Raw genomic sequence first — 19,727 nt, forward strand, 5'->3', positions numbered from 1 at the left:
CATAATGGCAGGAGTGGAGCAGCATCCACCTCTCAGAGCTGTTGTGACAGTGAAGGAAATGATGGGGGAGCGCTGAGCACACCATCTGACAACGGTAAGTACCCAATAAATGGGTATTATCATTTTTATTGCTGTCACTCTAATCGTTCTTATTTTGCAGATGAGAAAACTGAGAGGGAAAGATCAAATAAGCAAGTGATAAAGTTGCAACTCAAACACAGGGACAAGGTGAAGGTGTGAAGCCAGCAGCTGTGTGCCTTCTCACTGGGCCATCCGGCCTCTGAATGATGGAGTCGCGTAAATCTTCAAATCAGCTTTGTTACAGCAAGAGGAATTAAGACTCTCTAAAAAGAGAATTTAAAAAATTTCTCCCGTATGTGTCAATAACTGGGTTGCAACTCAAAAACAATAGACGTAGAAGAGAACGCCATAAATGAGGCACCTAGAAAAACACTACCATGATCCCAACTTGGATGATCTCTTGAGTCAGATCTCATTTCCTCAAATACAGCTGAGAGGGGACAAAACTTCCCACATCAGAGTCATCACGGGGGTCCCCCTTCCGCCAGCCCGCCAAGGAGAACTCAGCAGCAGGCCATCCAACTTTCCCTCCCCGCCCGGAGAAGCGCTCGGCCGACAGCCCGCTTTGGGTGACGCTGACTGGACTAACCGGAAGGGAGAGAAGCTTCCACCACAAGAGAGTCAGTCATTCTACATAATAAAACGAAGATCGAGAAGGAAGGGGAAGAAACAAGGCAGGGGGACAATGAAGATTCTTCAGGAAGTGAGGCTTGCAAGAAGAGGCAGAAAACAGAAGCATTGCCAGGAATTATAGATTTGATCCTCTTTAAATGGTTCGGCAAGAGACAAAAAATGAACTTTCTTTTTAATACTTTTGGAGTGGACCACTTGGATGGTGACTGAAATGAGTCTATATACAAAGCATCACGCATTTCTATTACACGGGAAAGTGGCCTAACTAGGTCTCAGACATCCCCCAATCAGCGGCATTGAAACGCACTGAGAGACCCCAACTCACACAGTCAGAAGTGATCCTTGAGTAGTTAAGATACCCTTGAGAGATCACACCAGGACATCCTGAAATCAACAGTGTGTCTCTCTGAAACTAAACTCTGATCTGTGATCACTCAACCTATATACGGCAGATGAGACCACTCGACTTGAACTGAAAAAAAAAAAATGCCACTGGTTTTTTGTGGTAAAATTCTACTTAGAATTTTTTTTCCGTTCTCTAAAATATACCAAAGCTGAAATAATTCAAACATTCAAACAGGAAACCAAAAAGAAAAAAAACAAACCTGAAAACAAAACTAAGACACTGAAGAGCCGGAAACCGAGCAATAACGCAGACAGCAGTTCCACCCCAAGCCTTAGCCTCGCTCTCATGGAAACTCCTCAATATCTGGTTTGCCTCCGAAACTTCCAGGGTGTTCCAGATCCAGACAGCCAATCCTTTACTCCCCTACTTCCCCACAGTCCAGCCGCGGAGTCTTTGTCTACCTCCTCTCCCAATCTTGTCCATGGTACAGCAGCTCTGCACGGCCCACTCTCTCTGCACACATCTACACTCTCAACTGCATCGAGCCCCTGGACTTCTCCTGAAGCAGCGGTGTCAGATCAAGGGCTCCCGAGTGGGGAGGGGGGAAATTAGGCCTGAGCTAAAAGACAGAAAAAGCTATTTAATTCAGATGTTTGAGATAGCAGAGGGAGTGAAAACATATACATACAGTAAAATCACCTTGTTAAAAATTTAAAGTAAAAAATACTAAATTTAATACATACACAGTTACTTCTATCTGCTTCAATGCCCTATTATGGTGCATTAGCAGGAGGTGGAAGAAAGAGTGGCCTGGAGAGACTGATGGATGAGGAAGCAAACGGGGTGGGAGAGGCAGCCAGCACTCTCCCTGTGGCCCGAGGAGTGGAGGACGGGGTGGGGGTGACAGAGCGGAGGACACAGACATTTCAGAAGTGCTGGTAACCTTGCCACACTCTTCTGAGCTGTGCTGTGGAACACTGCTCCCTTTGAAAAAGTGACTGTGGCTTTCGCGTAATTCTAATCAAGGGCGGGAAGTGCTGCAGGGGGAGCGCACTGAAGTCAAATGACGGAGAGGCGGGAAGGGCTGGCAGACCCTCCTTCCGCCTGCCCCTCACCTCCCTCCTGCCCTGGGCTGGGTGCTGGCTGCAGGCAGTGAAGGAAAATGAAGACACACGTCCTGCCCTCAGGGAGCTCATGGTCTGGCGGTGGATGCCCTCCTGTCAGGAAAGGCTACTGGTGAGCTTGCCCAGGCCCACAGTGCCATGACCCTCACTCCCCAGGGTCAGTGCATCCTGGTGTCAGGGTCTGGCCAGGACGCAAAGTAACACAAGGCCTCATGAGCTGGGTGCCCAGGTGGCAGACTGTCCTCCATTCCCCAGCAGGTCACCCCCGCAGAGGTCAGTTCTGAGAAACTCAGAGGCTCGAGAATAAAGCAAAACATCGTACATTAGCCCAAACAAACCAGGCAACACGCAAACAGAATGATAAACAGAGAGCACAAACCCTGTGAGGGCATCAAGCTTTCTAAAGAATTTAGAGGACAGGCAGACTTACTAGAAAGCTTTAAAAAGTCAGCACAGCAGAGTGAAAGACCGGGTTTAAATGGTCTCGGTTCTCGCAAAACCATAGCTTAGCTGGTAGTTTTTATATGAGTTTTAGGGGAAATATTCACAAAAATGTCCTGGTAATAAATCTTTGAAATGGTGAGGTCAAAGGATGTCTATGCTTTAGCGTCTCAGGTATTAATTCTGCTCACTAAGAAACGACAGTCTTCCACTCACAGGTGGAAGTTAACATGTGGACACAGAGAACTGATTGGTAGTTACCATGGGAAAGGGGGGTGGGGGGAGGGCACAAAGGGTGAAGTGGTGTACCTACAACATGACTAACAATAATGTACAACTGAAATTTCACAAGGTTGTAAACTATCATAATCTTAATAAAAAGAAAAAAAGAAAAAAGAAATGACAGTCTTCCACTTGGTAAAGTACTATAACCAAGAAGTTCAAGATCAGTATCACTGAGGAAGGAACCAAGTGAAAGGTTTTTATCTTGAAAGGCATGACCAGTGAGACATCCAGCTGTAGCCCTGTCATGCAAGCTACTTCAGCTATGAGCTCAGTCCCCACAGGACCGGGCATGTTTTACCCAAGGCTGCTGTTAAACTAAGAGTGTCAGTAAACTCAACAAGATTGAGTCAAACACTGAGAGGATTGTGTGCATGTGTTTTTAATAATATCACAGCTCAGAGCTTTTTTCATTTACTGCACACATCTTTAGGAGTGTTAAATGCAACCCATCACTTGAAAAGGTAAGTTTAATTTTCTAGTCACGTGGAGGGGTTCAAAAACCCATGCAACTATAAAGACACAAAAGCTGTAGGTGGGGTAGGCTTCTAGCCAAGGGCAAGTTGTAATTCCTTCGCTGGGAAATCAGAGAACTCCAGGATCACTTTATGCAACCATGCCGGCTCCCTGGCCTGCAAGAGAGAACTGGTTTGGTAGAAGCAGTCCTGGACTCCGCCGTCACTCTGCCATTTTCTAACTGTAGGACCTCAGACAAATCACTTAGCCTCAAGGATCCCCAAAAGTCTCCCCAGTGGTGGAGAACAACAGTGATAACAGAGGGTTGGGTTGGAATAAAATTACAGTCATGCATCGCATAACGACATTTCGGTCAACGACGGACTGCACATCTGAGAGCAGGCCCATGAGATGAGTACCATGTAGCCTGGGTGTGTAGTAGGCTATACCAAGTAGGTGTATCTAAGTACACTCTATGACGTTCCACAACAACGAAGTGGGGCAAGGCTTCCCCTAGGATGTGAGGCAGAGCTGAGACCCCGAGGATGGAGAAGAGTTCACAAGGGGAGGCCGGCAAGGCTCAGATCAGCAGGGTCTTCAGAGCCTGCCAGAGATACTAATGTTTACCTGGAGAGCAAGGAAAGTCCCCAAAGGGTTTTAAGCAAGAGGCTGGTGTGATCAGATCTGTAACCACAACTTGAATCGTTACTGCTGAGGTCATGAGGAATATGTCTGATTCCTCTTCCATACCGCAACCTTTTAAGTCCATAACACAGTCACACGATGCTTTGGGCTGAAGGGGCTGGAATTCTTGCTCTCCAAGGCCTGATTCACAGCAGCCCCTCAGCAGAACGAGTCCCTCCCCTTGGTGCTCCCTCTGCACTCCGTCCACACTGCAGGTCGGTTAGGTGTATTCAGGACTGTGTCCCCTACTGGCCTGAAAGCACCTCTAAGGAGAAAGCTGAACCTTAGTTCACTTCGGACCTGGTCATCTGATGAGCTGTCACATATACGCTTTATCTTTGAGGTGAAGAAACTGAAGCCCTGAGAAAGCAAGAAACATCTGAACTTGAACCCACATGTTCTGACTCAAAACCATTGCCCTTTGAACTAACTATGCAACTGCCTTCATGAGTAATTCTCTTCCAAGAATTCAAAACAATTAACAAGCACAAACCTAGAAGGCAGCTATCATTTCCACTGTGCCTTTTTCTCTTCTAGATTATACATTCCCCGTTCTCTCAATCTGTTCTCCCATGATATGGTTTGGGGGGAGACTCTTCATCATCCCAGTCCCTCTTTTCTGAACCCATTCCACACTTAAAGGGAGACCCCAGGTCAGAGCACACTGTTCTGAATGTGACCCAATGAAGAGAATTCAATAACGTGGTCACTTCTTCATTCTCCATCAGGGGTCAGCGAGTGTTCTGCATAAGGTCAGAGGGTAAGTATTGTAGGCTTTGCCAGCCAGCTGATCTTTCCCAACTCCTCAGCACTGACCTGAAGGAGTGAAAGCAGCCATTAGAGAATACACAGCAGGGCTGTGTTCCAAGGAAACTTTATTTCTGGACACTGAAATCTGAATTTCACGTAAGTCACACATATCAGGAAACAGGATTCTTCTTTAGATGTTTTTTCCAACCACGAAAAAATGTAAAAACTATTCTTAGCTCGTAAGTCATATAAAGACTGAAGAGACTGATTTGCCAAACCTTGTTCTAGATGATACATTCAGATCAATGCAGCCTGTGACCGCATCAGTACTGCAGAGCTGAGAAATAAAAGCACCAGCAACTCACAGTCAGCCTGCCGGCAACTTAAAGCCCTTTACACCTGTCACTGGGGGGTGTCTCCCCATCTTCTGAAGAGGGAGAGAGGGGCAGGGACTTTCATCCCACTGTCCTCAAAGTTCCAGGTGGAAGGGCTTTCCTGGAGATCTGGTGCTGGTCTCCATCCCACCACTGCCTCCTTTACTCCCTCCTGAGGGAGAGAGACCTATCTATCAGCAGGGTTAGGAGAATCTACTCAACTCAGGCCCCTCCCCTCCTATCCAGATGTGCCTGTCTGCAGGGAGGTGCCCTTGGGCCTGCTGTCTCCCTGGGAGAGAGGCCTGACCTTTTAGGGGTGAGCTCAGCTCAGGCCCTGCTAGCGAGCCCATCTGGCCACACAACTAAGACAGAGGGATGTTATCATGAGCTGACACTTAAAAAACCTCTCACTCCCATGCCTACCTTTCAGTTAGCTCGGAACCTGGGAAGGGAAGCAAGGGGTTACCCAGGTCATGTGTGCGAGTTTGTGCTTTTCAGACCCAGGTGCTACACGTATCCCAGTTAAATTTCACGTGACTGGCTTTGGCTCACTGCTTCAACCCACCATGGCTTTTGTGGCACACGCTCTTCCTTGCAACCCTTAGACCTTTAAAGACTCAGCTTGTCTTCCACATCCCAATACAAATCACTTATGAACAGGTAACCAAGAGAGAACGAAAGGTACTCTCTGAGACAGGCCACCCTTCACCTTCAGTCTACCATGATTTTTCCATTAATCAGAATCATTTGCGCTCTGCTGCTAATGGTTCCTAACCCTTCTAATTGGCTTCCCTCCCCAATGCCATTTCCTATTCTGTAGCCAGAGGTGTGTTTTTGGTTTTGGTTTGGTTTTTTTACATTCAATGGATGTGTCATCTCCTATTTAAAAATCTTTCTGGCTTTTCTTGTAGGAAAGACCCAAATCCTGGTGGCCAGTGAAGTGAGCGGATGTGGGAGAGGGCATGGTGCATCACGGGTGTGCCATGCTGGCCAGAAGCCTCGGGGAGCAGGTTCTTCTGGAACCAGGAACCAGTCTCACCACGTAACCCCAACCGCCTCCTGGAACCACCGATGGGTGGAGAAGGGCCCACCACTGATGGCAGCACGCAGCAGAAGCTCCCTGTCCTCCTCCCCAGCCTTTACCTCTCCTTCCCCTCACAGACCCATCGACCTTTACGTGGTCCTTTAGATCTGCTCTCCCAAAAAGAAACCAGCGGCTTCAAAACAAACTCATGAACCATTATAGAGCACCGCACTCAAAGTCTACGACCAGCAACATCAATACCACCTGGGCACCTAGAAATACAGACCCTCGGGCCCCTCGGAAGCAGACTCTGTGCTCTACTAGACCCCCAGCAATTCACAGACATGCACAGTCAAGTCTGAGAGGCGCTGTTACAGAGCACGTGATCACCCTTGCCCTGGCTCCACCTGTGGATTTCTGATTTGGGGGGCTGGGGCCCAGGCACCCGTCTTTTTTTAAGTTCCCAATGCACTGCCGGCATTGAGAAACAGTGCTCTGGAGTAAGGGCTTCCTCCACTCTTGGCTCTTTCTGTTATCTCAAATATATTATCACATGCCAATTAATTTCCAAAATCACTGTCAGGGGAAATCGTGCCAGATGACGAAGTCTCCCTGGTCCTGTGACCCAACTACAAGCAGGTGTTGCTGTGTTTTGTGCCTCTCTCCCTTTGGCCAACGTGAAGGGCTACTTTTACCTGTCAATCATCTTTCTATGGCTTGGAGCTATGTCAATCTCAAAAGGAACTCTGCTAAAATTAATAATAAAGGAAGCCAACTATTAATGCGGCCTCCAGGGAGGGTGACCAACTCATCCTGGCTTGCCTAGGGCTCTCCCAGTTTTAGCACTGAAAGTTCCACATCCCAGGACATCCCTCTGTCCCAGGCAAACTGGGATGAGCAGGATGAGTGGGATGAGGGCCCCGCGCTGTGACCCTGATTCCCTCCATCCTCTCACCTCTTCCTCTTGCTCCAAGACGACTGGCCCTCTTCAGTTCCTCCGTCAATGCTCCCTCCCACCTCCCGGACTGCCTTTGCCCATGCTTCTACCTCTGTCTGGAACACCCTTCACTCTACTCATTCTCCACCTCCCGGCACAGACGTCATTTCTTCAGGCAAAGCTTCTCTGACCCATTCCCAGCCCCGAGGCTTGATCAAATCCCCATCATACTGTCCCATTGCACATGGTGTCCTTTTCCTTCACAGCACTTATCACTGTTTATACAGCTGTGTTTGTATCTGATCAGTGTCCATCTCCCTATGTAGGTGAACGTCTTGAGGACTGGGATGGCATCTCTCTGCTTTCTTGGTGCCCAGGCACATCACAGACAGTTAATGAATATTTGTTGAGGGGCCTGCCTGGTGGTGCAGCGGTTAAGTGTGCAGGTTCCGCTTCTCGGCGGCCTGGGGTTCGCCAGTTCGGATCCTGGGTGCGGACACGGCACCACTTGGCAAACCATGCTGTGGTAGGCATCCCACGTATAAAGGAGAGGAAGATGGGCACGGATGTTAGCTCAAGGCCAGTCTTCCTCAGCAAAAAGAGGAGGATTGGCAGTGGTTAGCTCAGGGCTAATCTTCCTCAAAAATCAATCAATCAATCAATAATTTGTTGAATAAATAAAATGAATCCACGTAATCAGGAGCCAGTCTATATGTCTCCATGACAGAGACTGCTAGCTTCTCCCAGTATCTGTTCTCTCTCTTCCACAGAAATAGAATCCTGACTTTTACTCAGAATACAGGCTATATGTTCCATCCTCCCTAGGTGCTGGGTATAGCTGTGTGAGTGAATTCTGGCTAAGAAGCGTTATGTGCAATTTTCAGAAGACTTTGTTGAGAGGGGTGTATTCCCTGCCCTTCCTCCTCCCTATTTGCTGGAATGTCAGTGTGATGACTGACGTTCAGCAGTCATCTTGGACCAGGAAGTAGCTGTGGGCATGGAAGCCATGCACAGTGGAAACAAGTAGAAGCAACCTGGGCCCCTGACACCATGGAGCCCATTCCAGCCTCAGGGAGCCACCTCTGAGCTCCAGCATGAGAGAAATAAACTCGATTCACTTATTTGGGGTTGTTCTCTTCCCGGACCACACCTGAATCCTAAGAGCCTCTATCTCAGTGGTCCCTTCCAACTTTTAACACATATGTCAGAAATAGTGAACCACTAGTGTGTTTTCTCTTCCCTTAATTATATGCACGTAAATGTAAAGCAGGAAGTGAGAAAGTGAAGTGGTCACCCAGTGGGATGGTTCCAGGTAGTGGAATGAGCGGGTCCCAGATAGTCAAGAACTCAGGGTCTGATCTTAGAGAACTGAGTGACTCTGGACCTCAGCTTCCTCCCCTATGAACAAACAGAAGGAGGCCAGGCCATGAACCGCCATTTACCTTCATCCTCCAAATGCTTCTCTATGTTAACGCATTTTAGAGTCACATTGGACAAGTAGCCATGTTGGGGCACATGACACAGGATTTTAAGTAGTAGTGAAATAACTAAAGTTCAACTAAACTCAAAACATCACTCAAAACTTGCACTGCAGGGAAAATGCCCTGACGTACAGAAGATATATGAGACCTGACAAATGCCAGCAGACACTCAACCCTTAGAAGTCCAACAGATCAATTACACCAGTTGACTGAAAGCATAGTTTTGATAAAGAACCTTTTCCACAAGGGTTTCCATGCAGGTGACCAGTTTCTAAAAGACGGCAGGAAAAAAATAAAAAGGAAGGTTGAGGACATTGAGAGGGAGGAAGGGGGAGAACGGTGCTTTCACCTGTTACAGGCTCCAAACTTTGAAGGACCCAGTCAATGAGGTACATATGGGAGCAGACACCAGAGCACTAGAGCATCAAGAACAAGACGGCACAAGGCAGGGCAGCAAGCACTGGCTGCCCAAGTCCTCTACCATGACAATCACTAAGTACCCCAAACTGAGGTTAACAAATATTCAAAAACAGAATAGAGGCATATACCATGGATAAAACTGATCTAATCAACTCTCTCAGTTCAAGGGATTTTTCTCTCTACTTCAGATTCCGGAGCAAGGGATCCATATGCCTGAGTCTGGCACTGCTTCAGACAGAAAACTGAGGGACCCAACACTTACATCAATAATTCCATTGCTACATTTGCGTTCCAAGGTGAGCGGCCAACCTAATCCTTAGCTACAGACTATACTCCAAGTTCATTTTTTAAATGCCAAGGGAAATGACAAATAGTTGATCCCATCTGCCGACATCATGGCCATCCAGCCGGTCATATCTAGATGGTGACCGATTATATTCAGCCCACGCCAGCCCTGGCTTGCCACCTCTCCCACTTCCCCTTTCCTATCAGCCGTTCTGCTTCCTCCTCCTCGGCATTTCAACCTGTTCCAGAGGTCGATTTGGAAGACACAGAGCACTGAGTTTTCCTGTGACTTCAGAGATCTCACAGAAAAGTTGAAGCCTTCTTGTCTCAGGTCAACAAATACGCGCACGATGTGCCAGGCGTTATCCTAAGACCTAGGGGAAAGGTCTCTCTTTACCAGGCAAGGAGGAAGGTAGTTCACTTCTCTTAAACTTGGGAGACTAAGCGCTCCGGGGAACACTTGCCCTGGTTGAGAGGAAAGACAGAAATCGTTCAAAGCGCACTCCCCGATGAGCTCCCACCACCAGCTCCCCTGCCCACCTCTGGTCCTGAGCCCTGGGAACTGGTTTGTACCCACTGAGGCTCTCCCAACCCTGGAGAGAGCAGGGAGCTCACGTCCACTTCGTGATGGGCACAAGATGGGGCAGTAAGCTTCTCCTTTTTTTGTCAGTCAACCCTTGACATTGAATGAGATTCCTCTTCTCTCTGAATTCGGAGAGGACTCTCCTGAGAAACTGACTTCCAATTACACTATGACTCCATCTGCTAGAAGACTAACCCTAATATTCATTAAAAACTAGTATCAGGGCAAGCAGAGAAACTGCTAATAAAGTATTTCAAATTACTATATATCTACCATCCAACAAATCCACATAGACTCAAAGTTATAGTCGCATGGTTAAATCAACAAGAAAAGACTTACTGTGAAATTCTTAATTCAGAGATTTATCAAGCATAGCATTTCACATGCTACAGTTTCTGGGATTTCCGTTAATTACCTGGGAATCCCAGCAAGAGTACTAAGAGACAACGGTCCTTAGTCTCCTGGTCTCCTTGAAATGAACATAAACATTTTATCATCGTCTCATTTTAAACATGATGCCACCTGTCTATTCTGGCTCTAATTAAATGAGAAAGTAGAAAAATGGAGTATGACTAGAACAAAAGATTACTGGAAAAATGAGTACATAAAAACTTTTCTCTGTTGATTTATTGTAAAGTGACATTTAAATGTTCTTCCATTAAATTAATTACAGATCAAAAAAGGTGCATACACCTCAATTTTAAGAACAGACTGTCCAAAGTAAATGAACATTTACCAGAGGATTCAAGTGGACAGGAGAGAAAGGTCAAATACACTAGTCCGATTACTCCTCTAAAAGTTACAAAGAGACTTTAACAACCACATATAAGGAACCAGGTATGCAGGACGTTTTAGCTCAATGTGATGACTTTTCAGTCTCTCTTCTCCTGACCCTAGACCTGTGAATTACCTCGAGCAACAACAAAGGTATAAAAATGATAACTCAACTTTAATTTAGAACAACTGAAATGTGAGGAGGTAAACTTAGAAACCAGAATGCTCTCAGGTACAAGCCAGAACTGCTCCAGGAGGCGGAAGCAGGCGATGGTTAAGAATCTGTTATGGGTGGAGACACACTGCCGGGGTTTGAATCGTGGCCATCACTTACTAGCTGGAAACTCTGAGCAAATTCTGTAACCATTCCAAGCGCACAAAGTGGTGGTTGTAAAGACTACATAAGACTATCTATGGGCAGTGTCTCCGTGCCCAGCACCAGGAAGAGAACTCGAATGCCCACTGTTACTGTGGGGGGGACAACACTGGGTGCTACAGGCACTAAGGACAGCACCTGCTCATCCCAGGGAGCCAGGTAAAAGGTCATTTTCAAATTAATAATTGTGGCAATCAAGAGTTTCTACTTAGCTAAAACACATGGTACCAAAATTTACATTTTCCTTGGTATTTAATTCATCTCACAGAAATGTAACAGTAAAGGATAAAGTGGGGCAAACAAGCTGGCAAAAAACATCAATGATGGGCCATCTGGTTTGAAGAATTCTCTTGTGTGCATGTGTTTTTAATTGCAGTGTTTGTTGTTTTTTCCCCTAAGCCCTCAAACTATTTTTTAAAGAAGAATATTTCTCTTTAAGGTTGCAGCCAGCACACAGAGAAGCGCAGCTACTCGCTCCTCTCTCCCTGGGCACACACTGTCCACCACTGGCAACCCCTCTGCTCGCTGTTCAGCTCCTTGAGAGCAAAGGCCTTGAAGGCACTGGTTCTAGAATAAGCGCACACTCCTCAGCACCTCTTTGCAGTCCGTGTTGAGGAGGGAATGTGTGCGCCGCCCCCATGATCCTCATCGCTCACTTGCCGCTGACCAGCTGCCAGGTCACTAGCTGTTCTGAGGAGCCCTCTCCCTTTAAACACAGATGTGCTCACCAGGTAAACTCACCTGCCTGCTTAGCGTGGTACCTGTGATCACCCAAGAGGATAGACCAAAGACTGCGTGTGGGGGTCAGAAGCATCTGCTTCATATGTAAAGTTAGTCGTCCTAGAATGGCTTTGGAATAATGGAATCCATGATATTGAGAAACACATACCTTTTAATTAGCAGAACCGTCTAGGTGGGAAGTGGGGGATCCTGTACAAGTTTGTATGTGACTCGGTTTCACAAAATAGGGATAAAAATAACAACTACCTCAGAGTATAAGGTAATGATGATAATAATAATAGCAGCTAACCTTTGAGGGCTTACTATAGGCCATACATGGCTCTAGCCCTTTATATATAATAAATAAAGACACAAGCAGCACTCAAAAATACTAGCCATTATCATTATTTCTAAACTTTTTGTTTAGCCTTAGATTCTTTTCCCCAAGCAAAATCTTACCCAGAACAGCATACAAAACAGGAAAAAAAAAAAAAAAGAAAAGAAAAAAGCAGAGCTGCTCCATGTATAGCTGGACTCAGGGGATCTGGCTGATGGGTCCCCCATTCCACACTGGGCATTCCTGTCCCCCCAGGCCAGCCCCCAGAGACTTGTGGTTCCTGAGAACACCATTGAAAACTCGCAGTCTTCTCTCTCCCCTCCTTCGTTTAGCAGAAATCCACTAAACAAATGGAGATGGACGGTGGTGAAGCCACGGCAGAGCCCGAACCAGTCAGTCAATGACTCTGAGGCTGGCCAGAGGCAAGAGGAGCCAGGAGTGTGGGATACACATCCTCTCCTCAAATGCCAGACTGCCAAAGGTGTGCTGAGAATTCCGAGCTCATCCCACACTGGGTGCAGGTGTCCCCTGCTTCCTCCCCTGTCCTCTCCAGGCTTCAGGTCATTGCACCAACGACCTTCAGTGCCTCTTCCTTGTCCAATACTCTGATTCTGACAGTGTCTTTCCCATAATAATATGCACAGATGTTTAGTTCATGATTCTCAATATCCAAACACTTAAACATAGTAAAAATGGCTCCCAACACCTCTTCCCCATCCCATTCAGTGGATTTTCTTCTGCTGTTATCCGTTTGTTTTTTTTATGGTCAAGTGTTACCTGTTATCACTTGCTGTTATCTCAAAAGTGAATCTTGGTCTCTCTCTTACCAAAAGAGTTAGGGGTGGGTAGAAAACCTATCCCCATCCTAGTTTTGGCAACTGATTTAAATTTTTTTTTTTTCCAGACACGACCAGTAAAGAAGGGAAACTATGCTCCTAAGTCCTCAGAGGTTATGTTTTGGAGAAAAATGTTTTCCATAACCTGATCTTTGAATCACATTCTTCCACTGCCGCACACCAACTGCAGTCCCCACAGGCTGGGGAGGAGGAAAGAATTCTCTCTGGGCTCACAGTGCTGGCACACCTTAAACTTGGTGCAGTGGAAGGAAAAATTCCTGGCGATTATGTTAAGCCCAGAGTAGGCACCTTCCCGTCTCCCAAAACAGCTTTTTCCAGCTGTGCCCCTATCTCCGTCTCCAACTTTGCTTTCTCTGCCAAAATAAGGCAGGGAGAAGGGAAGCCAATCACATAATAAAAAGTTCAAAAGAATACACCCATAGGAAATATTTGGCTAATTCAATAATAATCCAAGATGCAGAAAGATTGAAAAATGAGTTCACTCTTCAAACTTCTGAGAATGGAAGGTAGTCAATCACAGAATTGGGGCCTTATGGATCAACTAGCCCAACGCCCTTATTTTATAGATGAGGACGTGGAAGCACAGAGTGGTTGTCGCTTCTAGGCACACAGTCCTGGGCAGAATGACGTCTACAACTCATGTCCTGACTCCTGGAACAGTTTCCACTACACCCAACAGTGAAACACCCAACAGCTTGCTGTGGGAATGAAAAGCTCCTGCTAGCACCACAAACAGCTATAAGCGGTCCCAGCACCTGCCAACTTCCCATAAACGCTGCAGTACCTGGAGCCGAAACTCTGTGAAGAGGCATGCTCCCCAAATTCACCGGCGGGCTCACACGTCTGGGGTGGCCACCAACAAATACAGAAACAGGAATGTGCTCCAAACTGAGAAGCAGCCATGCTCATCCTTCTTGGAGCTGGGAACCGAGGGCACAGCAGAAGGTCTAGGAAGGAAAATACCCTTCCCGTCCACGCTGAGGAGGAGACGCCGAAACACAGGTGCCCCCTCCCACCTGACTTCAGCGACGGGCCTTGCGCGCGCCACCTGTGCCATACTGTACTGCTGCTCTTGTCCCTGGTGATACTTTTGGTTAAAAAGCTAGTATTCTCTGTTGTTCAGCGAGTCTCGATTGCCGCGAAGGTGTGGGCCACATCCTCTGCCAGCAAAGCGCGAAACCCGTCAACTTCCCTCCGACAACAATCGAGTTCTCAGAGGGGACGCCGAGAAGGGGACACTGCCGGCCCTCGGCGCAGGGCCCGACCCCACCCGCTGCGAGGCCCCCCGGCCCACCCCAGCCCGCTGGACGACCTTTCTCCTTCCAGGAACCTGCCTCCCTGGGGGCCTTGGGGGTTCGCGCGCCGCCTCGAGCCGAACGGCTCTGCCCGCGAGGGCGTGGTTCCATGGTGAGAGGCGCCCCTGGCCTCGACGGCTGCGCCAACCCTGCAGGGGGCGTGGGGGGTGCAGCCCGTCGCCTCCTCGCCCTGCTCAGGGGCGCCCCGCCTCCCGGGACGCGGACCTCGCACCCCAAAGCCCGGGCCGCGCCGCCGGCCGGCGGAAGGAGCGCGTCCAGGCTGCCCGCGGCCCCGCCTGCCCATCAGCGCGCCCCCGCCCCGCCCCGCCCGCGGCCCACCTGTGGCGGGGGCGCCAGGCCGCTCCCGCTCCCGCGCCCGCGGGGGGCTCCTCGGCGCCGCCATGCCGGCCGCGCGCTGCGGACTGGCGCGGAGCCTCCGCCCGCCGGCGCCCGGGCTCGCTTCACCGCGGCGGGCGAGCGCGGGAGGCGCAGGAGGCGCGGGGCGAGGTCGACCGGCCGCGCTCCCGCCCCGGGCGCCCGGGGGCCGAGTGACGCGCTGGGCCGCCAATGGGAGGCCGCGGCGGGGCCGGGCGGGGCCGGGGGTGGGGATGGGCGGGGCCTCCGGGAGCCGTCGGGATCGCCCGCCCGGGTCTGCGCGGGGGCGCGGGAGGATGCTGGGGCCGTCCAGGCGTGGCTTCTCGGGAATCATCCTGGGAGTTCCGCATGGACGGATCCCACGATCTCCCTGGCACTTTACATGAGTGGGAAGCAAAGAGACCTGGCAGGTGGGATATGGGGGAGAGGGACTGGTGCCTTTTTCCTCTCCATGGAGAGATTACAAGATTCCCATCCCCGACCCACACGTTAAACTGCTGGTCGGTCGCGGCCAAGGGATGGCGAGAGTGGAATCCAGATGTAGCTGTGGGGCCAAGGTCTGTTCCACCAGACTGGGCAAATTTTGTGATCTTTATTTCCCCCTGGGTCAGCAGAAAGGGGTTATGCTTACTTGGAACTAACAGTTTACTTCAGGCATGAGAATATGTGCATTATTGAAAAAATTAATCCTCTGATAAAGTGGTTTATCAAAACAAAAAATATGGGAGAAGCTAAAGGGAAAAATAAACAGCCCAGCCATAAAATGGTGCTCACAACAAGGTTCTTTTGCCCGTGATTTCCTAGTCAGATGGACCCTTTTTTCAGAAGAAAAAGGAAAAAAGTAAAACTTCTGGTGAACACTTCCTCTTTTTCCAATATGCGCAGTTCCAGAGACAGACAGACGTGCATGTGACGGGTTTTGAACTTTTTGAAACAGAAATTCCGTAACTAAAAACGATCTGGAAAACATCCTGGAATTTTAGGTGGCTCCAGTATACTTAGGGCAATGTCTACAAGTAATTAAATCACTTTGCCCCGTTTCGAGTCTCACGGCAAAGAATGAGAAGATCTAGTAAAATTCCGTGGTGAGTCCAGTAAAATTCTGAGTCAGAGCAACAGCAATGAAGATAACGCCCGGCATTTACGGACAGCTCACATCTGGCCAGGCACTTTGGAAACCCTTTTATGTATTATTTTACGTATTATTTTGCTTAATCCTCACACTTGCCCATAAGGTAGGTACTGTTGTTATTTCCAGTTTACAGATGAGGAAACTTGCGTTCAGTAAATGTTGGTGCAGAGTTTGAACCCAGGTCTGATCTCTCAGCCACGCCACCATTCTGCAGCCCATGATTCACAGAAGGTAATAAAAATGTTCCAAACTCTGCCGCGTGTTTAGAAAAACATCTCTGTTATCCAAATCAGATTTTAACACAAGAGGAGTCGTTTCCTATAGCCATAAACCATGACTTGCGTGTATAGAGCCGTGTTACTCATACAAAAGAAATGACTTTAAATTGCTGCGCCTAATTAAACCTAAACAAGGTTACGAGCAGTGATGAGTACAAACTGTCTATTCTAGAAGCTGAAAATACCAGGACTAATTTCTTGTGGTATAATAAAAGAAAATTTACTCAAGTCCTTTAACCACAATACAAATTAGCTAGTAACCTTCTTCTCCTCTCACAAGATAATATTTATGAACATGGTTATTTGGACTCAGCCTAAAATCCTTTCAATTTAATTCATGTTCAGGATTTTGTGGTTTGCTCTAATGTTCATTGTTACTCCAAAGCTGAGTGGGAGGCCTCTTGGTGTGGTACTGACTTTGGAGCCAGACTGCCTGGCTTGGCTATGTAGGGGAGGAAGACATTTCCTCTTCCCAAATGTGGGTTCGTCTGGCCAGAGAACGAATTAAATTCACATGAGACAGAATAGCAAGAGAAAATTAAACAAAGCTTTATGAGGAACCATGGCTCAGGGCCTTTCTTCCCGAAGGAAGAAAGGGCACCGTAGAAGTGGGGTGCACATAGTGGTTATATACCCCCAAATATGGTGTTTCACATGTGATTGAAATGTCCCTCCCACAATAGTCACAAGATTGCCCCGTCAGCACAGTGCTTGATGGACACAGCAGGTAATGGTCTGCTGTCTCAGAGGGCGTAGCAGGAGGCAAGTCAATTGTCTGGAGCTGGGCAGTCACAGGTGAGCGCAGCAATCAGTTCCTAGCCTAAGGAAAGATGCTTAATCCTTAAAGAAATGCCAACGTTGGGAGGGTGAGAGAAGTCAGTTACAGGAGGTTACCAGAGAAGCACAATAAAATGCAGATTTAAGTCCTTGCCTTTGGTATTGATTAAGTTTTTTTAGAGAGAAGGTCATCTCCTTTCTTCTTCCTGGTACAGAGAGGGAGGCACCTTTACAGATAGAGATTTACCTTACAAATGTAAATGTGTCCTAACAAAGGGCAAGTTCCATTCCTCAGAGCCTCCTTCCCTGTCCCAGTTTATCAAAAGCAATCAGCCTCAAATAATCCTGATGCCAAAGAGACATATCTTGGGGTGGCCAACCTCAGGTCCCCACAGCTACATACTAACCACGTGATCTTACACAATTATTTAACCTTTTTGTGCCTCAGTTCCTCATCTATAAAATGGAGCTCATCTGAGTATCTTCCCCATGGATAAGGTGATTAAATATGTGCAAAACCCTTAGAGTAATGCTTGGCATATAATAAACACCATGAACATCAGTCAAATAGGAGATGTGACTACACAGAGATTTCTGATTGGCTTTCTGGTCTACCCAGGTGTGCTTTGCTACGTGTCTTAATAGCAATTACAAGGTTATTGATTTTTTTTTTTTTAAATAAGTAGAATGTGAGCTTTCTGAGTGCAAGGACTCTGGTCTAGAATCCCTAGTGTCTAAATCAGAGCTTGAATATTTGTGAATGGGTGAACAGAGTATAGTATAAGGCCGGCTAAAGGCTGTGCTCAACAAAGACTTCTGCAGCAATTGTCTCTGCTGAAATGTTGACATAAATCATGGTACTCTCCAAAATATTGACCTCAGAACAAGGGGAAACAAAGGCAGTGCCTAGCATTGTGCCTAGAAGCCACTTGATTGTGATGCTGGGGAGTTCAGAATGAGTGGCCAGGGGCAACGGCTACTCAAGTTAGTCACAGGGAGGATCCTGATATGGCCCAAATTAGAAGAAGGAAGGAAGAAAGGAAGGACGGCAGGAAGGAAAGAAGAGGGAGGGAAGGAAGGGAGGGAGAGAGAGAGAAAGAGAGGGAGGGAGAGAGAGACAGACAGATAGAGAGAGGGAGGGAGGGAGAGACAGAGACAGAGACAGAGACAGAGAGAAAGGAAGGAAGGAGGGAGGGAAGGAAGAAAAAGAAAGCTGGTCAATAACTCCTAGCAAATATTTTCTTAGATTTTTTATTTTCACAAAATTTCCGTGACCATTTGAACTCTGAAAATGGAATGTGAACATCCAGAACCACTGAAGACATTGCAAAATGTATTTTCCACTGCTATGGGAAATGTTTTGTTTTACTCAAGGGTCACTCATTCATATCCGGGTCAGCCTCGGGCTAGGACAAGTCGACTTCCTCCTGAGAGCAGTGAGCCCGATTACACCTTTGGGCAATGAATGCAATCTTCATTTCTACTGACAGTTTCCTTTGTTGACTGACCTCCAGTTAAACATCCTCCTCTAACAGGAAGGTTGCAAAGGGGGCTGCTGGTCAGTTGCTGTAATTCCTGTACCAGGAATGGTGCCTGGCACATGGAAGGCAATTATTCAGTATTCATTGAAAGAAAATATCAGTGAATGTGTGAGTAAAGGCAATGATTGGACTTACTACTAAGAATTAGTGAAATTCTTCCACCTGTACTTCTTTCCAACTATTCTTGTCCAAATTCATTGTCTTTTTGTATGTGTGTGTTAAAATATACATAATATAAAATTTACCATTTTAACCCCTTTTTTTTTTTAAGATTTTACTTTTCCTTTTTCTCCCAAAGACCCCCTGTACATAGTCATGTATTTTTAGTTGTGGGTCCTTCTAGTTGTGGCATGTGGGATGCCACCTCAGCATGGCCCAATGAGCGGTGCCATGTCCATGCCCAGGATTTGAACCGGCGAAACTCTGGGTCATCGAACTTAACCATCAGCCACGGGGCGGGCCCCTTAACCGCTTTTAAGTGTACAGTTGAGTGGCATTAAGTACATTCACATTATTATGCAACTATTGCCAACCATCCATCTCCACAACTTTTTTCATCTTGCCAAACTGAAACTCTCTACTCGTTAAACCACACTCCCCATTCCTCCCCTTCCCTCCCCCACAATCCCTAGCAACCGTCATTCTGCTTTCTGTCTTTGACTACTTTCTGAATTTTACTGTTCTAGGTACTTCATGTAAGTGGAATCATACAGTATTTGGCCTGTTGTGACTAGCTTATTTGATTTAGCGTAATGTCTTCAAGATTCATCCATGTTGTAGCACGTCAGAGTCTCCTTCCTTTTTAAGACCGAATAATATTCCACTGTGTGTGTATATCACATTTTATTTGTCCATACATCCAACAGTGGACACTAGGGTTGCTTCCAGCTTTTGGCTATCATAAATGATGCTGCAATGAATATACATGTACAAATATTTGTCTGAGTCTCTGCCTTCAGTTCTTTTGGGTATAAACCCAGAAGTGGAATTGCTGGATCATGTGCTAATTTTGTTTTTAACTTTTTGAGGAACAGTCATACTGTTTTCCACAGTAGAAAACATTCCCACCAACAATGCATAAGGGTTCCAATTCTCCCCATGCTCACCAACACTTGTTATTTTGTGTTTCTTTATAATAGCCATCCTACTGGGTGTGAAGTGCTGTCTCGCTGTGCTTTTGACTTGCATTTCCCTAATGATTAGTGATGCTGAGCATCTTTTTATGTGCATATTAGGCATTTGTACATCCTGTTTGGAGAAATGTTAAGTCTTTTGACAATTAATTGTCTTCGAAAACATTATACCATCACTGTAGATGCCCACGAAAAGTAAAATTTGAGAAATCTTTGTCTTTCTACTTTTGT

The 19,727-nt window shown here is 47.1% G+C and overlaps 1 protein-coding gene across 5 annotated transcripts in view; it reads right to left on the reverse strand.

The window, feature by feature from the left end:
• The window catches only part of OTULINL (OTU deubiquitinase with linear linkage specificity like), a 26,055-nt gene extending 11,071 nt beyond the window's left edge, over positions 1-14,984 (reverse strand). For 2 of the 5 annotated variants that reach the window (XM_070587175.1, XM_070587174.1), the window contains exon 1: positions 14,600-14,984. In XM_070587175.1, coding sequence (XP_070443276.1) covers positions 14,600-14,969 — 370 coding nt within the window. In that variant the 5' untranslated portion in view covers positions 14,970-14,984. Of the gene's footprint in view, positions 1-13,749; positions 14,553-14,599 lie in introns of those variants that run through there. The other 3 variants (XM_070587177.1, XM_070587176.1, XM_008517272.2) reach the window with 3 other exon arrangements.
• Between the last annotated feature and the right edge of the window lie 4,743 nt (positions 14,985-19,727).

Source organism: Equus przewalskii, chromosome 20 (genome assembly GCF_037783145.1).
Source record: "Equus przewalskii isolate Varuska chromosome 20, EquPr2, whole genome shotgun sequence".
Lineage (NCBI taxonomy): Eukaryota > Metazoa > Chordata > Mammalia > Perissodactyla > Equidae > Equus > Equus przewalskii.